The sequence below is a fragment of the Sinocyclocheilus grahami genome, unplaced genomic scaffold (assembly GCF_001515645.1).
Source record: "Sinocyclocheilus grahami isolate Dianchi unplaced genomic scaffold, SAMN03320097.WGS_v1.1 scaffold1864.1, whole genome shotgun sequence".
Lineage (NCBI taxonomy): Eukaryota > Metazoa > Chordata > Actinopteri > Cypriniformes > Cyprinidae > Sinocyclocheilus > Sinocyclocheilus grahami.
This window is the reverse complement of record NW_015507043.1, coordinates 120,274-129,976: the sequence shown is the minus strand read 5'-3', so window position 1 is coordinate 129,976 and position 9,703 is coordinate 120,274. Positions and strand designations below refer to the sequence as shown.

The 9,703-nt window shown below is 38.0% G+C and overlaps 1 protein-coding gene across 1 annotated transcript; it reads left to right on the top strand.

The window, feature by feature from the left end:
* Positions 1–295: 295 nt before the first annotated feature.
* Positions 296–1,910, top strand: LOC107573086 (histone H2A.V-like; the record flags this gene model as incomplete). Its single annotated transcript, XM_016259525.1, has 4 exons — positions 296–447; positions 569–682; positions 1,523–1,652; positions 1,751–1,910. Coding segments are annotated over 4 exons (458 nt in total), but the record flags the coding sequence as incomplete, so codon positions are not given.
* Positions 1,911–9,703: the final 7,793 nt, after the last annotated feature.

Here is a 9,703-nt window from a genome sequence, read left to right as displayed (position 1 = left end):
GTGAGAGAGTGAGTGAGTGAGTGTGTGTGAGAGAGAGTGAGTGTGCGCGTGTGAGAGAGAGTGAGTGTGCGCGCGTGAGAGAGAGTGAGTGTGCGCGCGTGAGAGAGAGAGTGTGTGTGCGCGCGAGAGAGAGAGAGTGTGTGTGCGCGCGTGAGAGAGAGAGAGTGTGTGTGCGCGCGCGTGAGAGAGAGAGAGTGTGTGTGTGCGCGTGAGAGAGAGAGAGTGTGTGTGCGCGCGTGAGAGAGAGAGAGTGTGTGTGCGCGCGCGTGAGAGAGAGAGAGTGTGTGTGTGCGCGTGAGAGAGAGAGAGTGTGTGTGCGCGCGTGAGAGAGAGAGTGTGTATTGGCTCAGAGTCTGTGTTGTGTTGCAGGCAGGAGGAAAGGCAGGTAAAGACAGTGGCAAGGCCAAGGCAAAAGCAGTGTCTCGCTCACAAAGGGCCGGACTTCAGGTGAGCGTCTGTTTTGTCCATTTGTTAAATATCCTACCGTCAGGTTTTTTTTTAGGTTGCAAAGTCTAGTAAACAATGTCAGGTGCTGCTTTCTAAGGGAATGCGTATCTGACATCTGTAGTTCCCAGTGGGCCGTATCCACCGGCACTTGAAGACCCGCACTACAAGCCATGGTCGTGTGGGAGCGACAGCAGCCGTCTACAGCGCAGCCATCCTGGAGTATCTCACAGCCGAAGTAAGGCTCGTTAGTGCTGGTTTGTAGCGTGCCGCTAATTGTCTTTAACTCTTGTGCTATACAGTCTAACCAAAATGTATTCGGACACTTTCATTTCTCACATTATAGCAGTTTATTCGCTATCGTTTAGAAAATGGTAATATGACGAGTTAAACGGCGTCAGAACACATTCATCTTGATAATCTCAGATAAGTTTGATAGAAAGGTATGTAGTGAATTCGGTTGAATAGCTGTTAAATTTAAGAACACAATTAGATAATACCGATTACCAAGCAATGCTTAATTGTGTTCAGTCTGTGGTGTAAAGAAACACTTACGCAAAATATGCTTGGATTCATTTTTGGTCCCAAATTTTACTGGTAGTGCACTGTATGAAGAACTTTTGAGTGTGTTACAGTTCACTTTATTTTGCTATCCTCACTTATATGTGACCCTGCGGTGTTAAGTCGCTGGGGGATATTTGTAGCAATAGCCAACAATACATTGTATGGGTCACAATTATCCAAAAATCATTAGGATATTAAGTAAAGATCATGTTCCATGAAGATATTTTGTACATCTCCTACCGTAAATATATCAAAACTTAATTTTTGATTAGTAATATGCATTGCTAAGAACTTCATCTGAACAACTTTAAAGATGATTTTCTCAATATTTAGATTTTGTTGCCCCCTCAGATTCCAGATTTTCAAATATTGTCCGATCCTAACAAACCATACATCAATGGAGAGCTTATTGACGTATGGTTTTGTGGTGCATGGTCACAAATGAAGTATAGTGTCCTGCACCCACTAGTAAAAATGATATCTGGTGTCTGAATAATTTTTGCTTGGACTGTAGGTTTTGGAGTTGGCAGGAAACGCTTCAAAAGATCTGAAGGTGAAGCGCATCACCCCTCGCCATCTACAGCTGGCCATTCGTGGAGACGAGGAGCTGGACTCGCTCATCAAGGCCACCATCGCTGGTGGAGGTATGTTGGAGTTTAGTTTCTTTGTGCTGGTTGCAAACACACTGCCGTGTTGACAGATGAGGATGTGAAGCGCTGGTGTGTTTGCCGTCTTCTCGCAGGTGTGATTCCGCACATCCACAAGTCCCTGATCGGTAAGAAGGGCCAGCAGAAGACCGTGTAGTTCCCGCTGGGGTCGCTGTGGACTCAAGGACTTGCGTTTGGGATGTGACCAGATCGGCTCGTTCATTCATTCAGTCATGCGTTTTTTTTTTTTAAGTTGAATTGGCCAGAGCTATGGAGCTGTTTTATACTGAAATAATAAAAACATTTTATATGAAACAAATAATGTTGTCTGCTCTTATTTTCCTGTGTCTGCCTCTCTTTCATGTTTCAATGTTTGTGGGCCAGCATGTCAACCAGAGCTGCGTTTCCCAAAACGAAGCATCGTGAGCTTAAGTACATCGTAGACCCGTTGAAATCCGAGCTGCCATCCGTTCAGGCTTACGATGCTTTTGGGAAACGCAGCTCAGGATTGTGTTGTGTGAGTTAAACGTATTTAAAGTAATGACTTTTGAATATGGTGTATGTGTAAATAAAATAAACATTTTGTGGTGAGTACTTTTATTGTGGAAGTACACTTTAGCATGCATATAAATATTGGTGTATATATTTAAGTCTCGTGTGTTTAGAGCCTAGCCTAATAATATACAGTGTGAAACGAATGGTTTTTAGACAATTAGTGCTATTGTTAGATACAAGTTAGTACTTTTTGACACAGTTGTATGTAATTTCACAGTTCTGTGGTCTATGTGAAGTGCTAATTTAATGCAATCAAGCACATCTTTTTTTTTCCACATTTGTATAGATAATATTTAAAAATTCATGGTCCGTGTGCGTTTATAATTGCATGTGGTGATTAGTAACAGATGCACAACAGTACATGTTTTCTGTGGGTTACGCTTTATTTTAAGGTGTCCTTGTTACAGTATAATTATGCATTTAAGTACTGAGTGATATTAAATGACTACATGTAACATGTACTATATGGTTAGGGTTACTTGCACGTAATTATGCATGATTTATTGTTATAATAGTAAGAATGTGTAACAAGGACACCGTAAAATAAAGTGTTACCAAGATGTTGGTAATTTAATAATTTATACCCTGATATTCTGTGTGTTTGTATCTATAATTCCATTAAAAAGACTTCCGCGCAGTAATGTGGAACACGGTTTGGGCCAATATAAGACGACTCTTCCCTTTTTTTTGTTTTCATATTCTTTTTTTTTGTTATGGGTAATGATGTCTTCAGAAAGTGTGGACATTGTGTGACGCTAAAGACCACATATTAGAGTCAGATTGAGTTGCTATTTCTTTTTAAGTATCCTGTTTCTGTGTCAAAAAACTAATATTTGACGTAAGCCGTGCTTAAGCATTAAAAACATATTTTGATGAAAGCCACTGGTGTGTGCACTTCACAGGCCAATCAGATACGTTTAAATATACAGTGCTGTTCTTGTAAGCGCTTGTGTTATGTTTAAAGCATTTTTTCAATATGAAATGCCTTTAACAGTAAATCCTCCAAGTGGACTTTCTGTAAAAGCTGGAGTATGTTTACATATGGTCAGACTCTAGTCATGTTTCAGGGAGCTGCCTGATGCACAAGCACTGATTTATAGCCTAATATAATTTGTCCACATTAACCCTTTAGGTACCAAGTGAATCTAAAGGAAGTCTTTGTAGCATCACAAACATAAACACATTTATACAGATGCAAGAGCTTTGGTTTTAAATGTCCTAGACCGCTGCAGCAAGGTGAATATTGTTGCTTTGACCTGTGTGTGTGTGTGTTGTTTTTCGTGTGTGTGTCTGTGTTTGTGTGTGTCTGTGTTGTGTTGTATATATATTTAAGTCTCGTGTGTTTAGAGCCTAGCCTAATAATATACAGTGTGAAACGAATGGTTTTTAGACAATTAGTGCTATTGTTAGATACAAGTTAGTACTTTTTGACACAGTTGTATGTAATTTCACAGTTCTGTGGTCTATGTGAAGTGCTAATTTAATGCAATCAAGCACATCTTTTTTTTCCACATTTGTATAGATAATATTTAAAAATTCATGGTCCGTGTGCGTTTATAATTGCATGTGGTGATTAGTAACAGATGCACAACAGTACATGTTTTCTGTGGGTTACGCTTTATTTTAAGGTGTCCTTGTTACAGTATAATTATGCATTTAAGTACTGAGTGATATTAAATGACTACATGTAACATGTACTATATGGTTAGGGTTACTTGCACGTAATTATGCATGATTTATTGTTATAATAGTAAGAATGTGTAACAAGGACACCGTAAAATAAAGTGTTACCAAGATGTTGGTAATTTAATAATTTATACCCTGATATTCTGTGTGTTTGTATCTATAATTCCATTAAAAAGACTTCCGCGCAGTAATGTGGAACACGGTTTGGGCCAATATAAGACGACTCTTCCCTTTTTTTTGTTTTCATATTCTTTTTTTTTGTTATGGGTAATGATGTCTTCAGAAAGTGTGGACATTGTGTGACGCTAAAGACCACATATTAGAGTCAGATTGAGTTGCTATTTCTTTTTAAGTATCCTGTTTCTGTGTCAAAAAACTAATATTTGACGTAAGCCGTGCTTAAGCATTAAAAACATATTTTGATGAAAGCCACTGGTGTGTGCACTTCACAGGCCAATCAGATACGTTTAAATATACAGTGCTGTTCTTGTAAGCGCTTGTGTTATGTTTAAAGCATTTTTTCAATATGAAATGCCTTTAACAGTAAATCCTCCAAGTGGACTTTCTGTAAAAGCTGGAGTATGTTTACATATGGTCAGACTCTAGTCATGTTTCAGGGAGCTGCCTGATGCACAAGCACTGATTTATAGCCTAATATAATTTGTCCACATTAACCCTTTAGGTACCAAGTGAATCTAAAGGAAGTCTTTGTAGCATCACAAACATAAACACATTTATACAGATGCAAGAGCTTTGGTTTTAAATGTCCTAGACCGCTGCAGCAAGGTGAATATTGTTGCTTTGACCTGTGTGTGTGTGTGTTGGTTTTCGTGTGTGTGTCTGTGTTTGTGTGTGTCTGTGTTGTGTTGTCTGTGTGTGTGTCTCTGTGTTGTGTGTGTGTGTGTGTGTTGTCTGTGTTGTGTGTGTGTCTCTGTGTTGTGTGTGTGTGTGTGTGTGTGTGTAGTCTGTGTGTGTAGTACTCTAGTCATGTTTCAGGGAGCTGCCTGATGCACAAGCACTGATTTATAGCCTAATATAATTTGTCCACATTAACCCTTTAGGTACCAAGTGAATCTAAAGGAAGTCTTTGTAGCATCACAAACATAAACACATTTATACAGATGCAAGAGCTTTGGTTTTAAATGTCCTAGACCGCTGCAGCAAGGTGAATATTGTTGCTTTGACCTGTGTGTGTGTGTGTTGTTTTTCGTGTGTGTGTCTGTGTTTGTGTGTGTCTGTGTTGTGTTGTCTGTGTGTGTGTCTCTGTTGTGTGTGTGTGTTGTCTGTGTTGTGTGTGTGTTGTCTGTGTTGTGTGTGTGTCTCTGTGTTGTGTGTGTGTGTTGTCTGTGTGTGTGTGTGTAGTCTGTGTGTGTGTGTGTGTAGTTTGTCGTGTGTGTTTGTGTCTCTGTGTTTGTTTGTCGTGTGTGTGTGTGTGTGTTTGGTGTGTGTGTGTGTTGTGTTGTGTGTGTTGTGTTTGTGTTGTGTGTGTGTGTGTGTGTGTGTGTAGTCTGTGTGTGTGTGTGTGTAGTTTGTCGTGTGTGTTTGTGTCTCTGTGTTTATTTGTCGTGTGTGTGTGTGTGTGTTTGGTGTGTGTGTGTGTGTTGTGTTGTGTGTTTGTGTGTGTTGTGTTTGTGGGGTTTGGTGTGTGTTTGGTGTGTTGTGTGTGTGTGTGTGTTTGGTGTGTTGTGTGTGTGTGTGTTTGGTGTGTGTGTTGTGTGTTTGGTGTGTGTGTGTTTGGTGTGTTGTGTGTGTGTGTGTGTGTGTGTGTGTTGTGTTTGTGTGTGTTGTGTTTGTGTGTGTGGTTGTGTGTTGTGTGTGTGTGGGGTTTGTGGTGTGGGGTTTGGTGTGTGTGTGTTGTGTGTGTGTGTGTTGTGTGTGTGTGTGTGGTTTGTGGTGTGGTGTTTGGTGTGTGTGTGTGGTGTGTGTGTGGTTTGTGGTGTGTGTTGTGCGTGTGTGTGCGCGTTTGTGCATGAGTGAGTGTCTGTGTGTGTACTGGCGTTTGTGGTGTGGTGTTTGGTGTGTGTGTGTGGTGTGTGTGTGGTTTGTGGTGTGTGTGGTTTGTGGTGTTTGTTGTGCGTGTGTGTGCGCGTTTGTGCATGAGTGAGTGTCTGTGTGTGTACTGGCTTATATAACCTGGTGGGGACTTAAACCTGAATACACACAGACTCATGGGGACTCGTGTCACGGTGGGGACCTAAATTGAGGTTTAAGCTCATAAAGCTTATAAATCACACAGAATGAAGTTTTTTGAAAATCTGAAAATGCAGAAAGTCTCCTGTGAGGGGTAGGTTTAGGGGTAGGGTTGGTGTAGGGCAATAGAATATACGGCCTGTACAGTATAAAAACCATTACTCCTATGGAGAGTCCCCACAAGGATAGCTGACCAGATGTGTGTGTGTTTTTTTTTGCATGCGAGATTGAGCCGTTTTAACCTGGGAATTAAAACAAGATCTTACACACGACTGCAGGCTTTGGGTTATGGGACATCTGCAATGCAGAAGCCTATATATAGCAGAGAGATGGAGGGAGGGGGCTGAGGACAAGATACAATAATATCGATGGAGACGTTGCCAGTCCCACACATATAATCCAGTACTGCAGGTTTTTAGTGCTTCTGTGAGGTTCTATTTTAAGCTAGCAGTCACTGCACTCCTAAACATCATCACCATACAGCGATGGAGATATTTTTGTTTTAATGCATAATGTGTTTCAAATAGGTGATTAAATCATATAAATCACAAAATTAAAGAATCAATTTAAAAGTATGCATATAATTAATAACACGTTCATGTTCCCTTGTGTGCTCCCCCCATTCTGCTCAAGAAATATGACTTCATATTTTATTACAGTTATGCTTTTTAAAATGTTTTATGGAAACGATGATAGTTATTTTTTTCCCCAGGAATTTTTTATGATCAGAAAGTTCAAAAGAACAGCATTTATTTGAACTAGAAATCTAATATTATAAATATCTTTACTGTTTTGAACAATAACAAAAGACTAATACATTTTTGCTGACACTTTTTTTTCTGCAGAGTGAAAATTTTAAATAAAATAAAAAATCTTACTGACCCCAGACTTTTAATGTATGCTAATAATGAGAATCATTATTATTATCTCCCTCACAGGACATGCAGTAATAAAACACATTTCAGTCTAAAGCCTAAAGACATGCTAACTGCCCTCCTAAAACTCTGATGATCCGTTCATCCATTCCTACTGAACAGAATAGACAATAAACCATGGAACTGAACGACTACCATATTTATATATCAGTAAATCAAATCTTTAAAGAAAATGGTGCCTAGGTGCATAAAAGCATGGCATTGCTATAGCATCATGTCCTAAAAACATATGTGAGCCTGCAGCACAAAAGCAGTGTTAAGTCGCTGGGGGATATTTGTAGCAATAGCCAACAATACATTGTATGGGTCACAATTATACATTTCTCTTTTATGCCAAAAAATCATTAGGATATTAAGTAAAGATCATGTTCCATGAAGATATTTAGTAAATCTCCTACCGTAAATATATCAAAACTTAATGTTTGATTAGTAATATGCATGGCTAAGAACTTCATTTGAACAACTTTAAAGATGATTTTCTCAATATTTAGATTTTGTTGCACCCTCAGATTCCAGATTTTCTAATATTGTGCTATCCAAACAAACCATACATCAATGGAGAGCTTATTTATTCAGCTTTCAGATGATGCATAAATCTCAATTTCACAAAATTGACCCTTATAACTGGTTTTGTGCTCCAGGGTCACATACGGTACTTTTAATTACTTTTGAAAAGCAATCCGCATGAAAGCAAAAACGTTCCCTTGTAGATTTGCCACATTGACCAATGAAAATCTGTGACCAGTTGCATAAACTTAAACTCAAGATTAAGACAGTCTTACATACGAGTTTCACCAACTAGCAGTTAGGCAAATGGTAATCAGCCTTATTTTTGGATTCAACGTAATCTAAGACTAATCATGTAACTGAATTAAATAAAAATTAGTGCTGTCAAACAATTAATCGCATCCAAAATAAAAATGTCTGTTTACATAATATATGCATGTGTGCTGTGTATATTTATTATGTATATATAAATACACACACATACAGTGTATATTTTTAACATGTGTAAATGTATTTACATGTGTATATATTCATTAGTGCTGTCAAACGATTCATCGCGATTAATCGCATACAAAATACAAGTTTTTGTTTGCATAATATATGTTCTGTGTATATGTATGTATATATAAATACTCATACATACAGTATATATTTTAAAAATATTTACATGTATTTAATATCTATATTTTTATTCATATAATTTATATTATAAATAAATATATTTAATATATAAACAACATATTTTTCTGAAATGTATTCGTGCATGTGTGTGTGTTTATATATACATAATAAATATACACAGCACGCACGCATACTATGTAAACAAAAACTTTATTTTGGATGCGATTAATCAATTGACAGCACTAATAAAAATATGACCAGTCTTAAAGAAAAAAAATGAGATGACTAACTTGTAAGACTGGTCTATTGTTGATAAAAACGGAAGGTTTTGCTCAATATGCATCAGCAACTTGAACTCGGGCGAAATCTGCATGTTGAAAATAGTCTCGATGCAAAGTTATGGCTTGGATTCCTATTGAAAGAGCTGAATTTAGCTGCGAAAATAAACCGAACAATGGTAAATTAAAACATGCATAAGTCACTAACTGTACCCTTACAAAATTTCAGCGGCGTACATTGATAAATTATAGAACATCAAGTAAATGAAGTACTCTTTTGAGAAAATATTTTATTACATGACAAGCTGTAAAGCTAATGTTGAAAGAGCGACTTTCTTATAATTGCATATCACATATTACATATTTGGCAAAGACACAATCACAATTTCAATATTTATTTTAAATAGCTTCGGTGTAGTTAGTAGCTTATAGCGTAGCACTTTAACCCTTGTGAAAATTAACCATGGTTTTATTATAGTAAATGTTTAGTAGGCCAAACCATGGTTTTTTGGTGCATTGATTACCATTTGTATAACCACAGGTTTACTACAAAAACCATGGTTAAACTATGGTTAGTGTAGCAAGATCGTGGTTAATTTGTGGTTACCGTGGTTTAAGTATAGTAAGGGAACAGTTTATAGTTTGACTTAACTGACTAAACACATTTTTTTAAAGGGGTCATCGGATGCCCATTTTCCACAAGTTTATATGATTCTTTAGGGTCTTAAAGAAAAGTCTGTAACATAGTTTGATTAACATTTCTTTGTAAAATAGTTTGGTTAAAATTTCTCAATGGTAGTGTAAAAAACACTGTCAAAAACAGCTCTTTTCAGAGCAAGCCGTTTTTGTAGCATTTCCCTTTAAATGTTAATGAGCTCTGCTGACCCCGCCTCTCTCTTCCAGCTGCCCTCAGAGAGACTGTTTACTTTAGCTGCATTCATCCTGAAACTCGCTAATTAGCACATTATTAGGAAAGGTGATTTGCAAAGATTCATTAAAAAACTCACTTCTTCAGTAGATGAGGCTGGATCATGAATGATTCGCGCGAACATAGACGCATTTATGTAGATCGTGGGCGCATTCCCTTCAGAAACAAACGTAACCCACTGTGTCTTCAGCGGCTCAGATGTCGGGAGTAAATGACGACTGCTGTTCATTATTACATCCAACAACAGAACACCTCAATCGCTCAGGACTCATTCTTGTCTACATCTGCTCCGGCGGTGAAACAATGGCGGACTGATGACAGTCACTCAGGGCGGAGCTAAGATAAGAC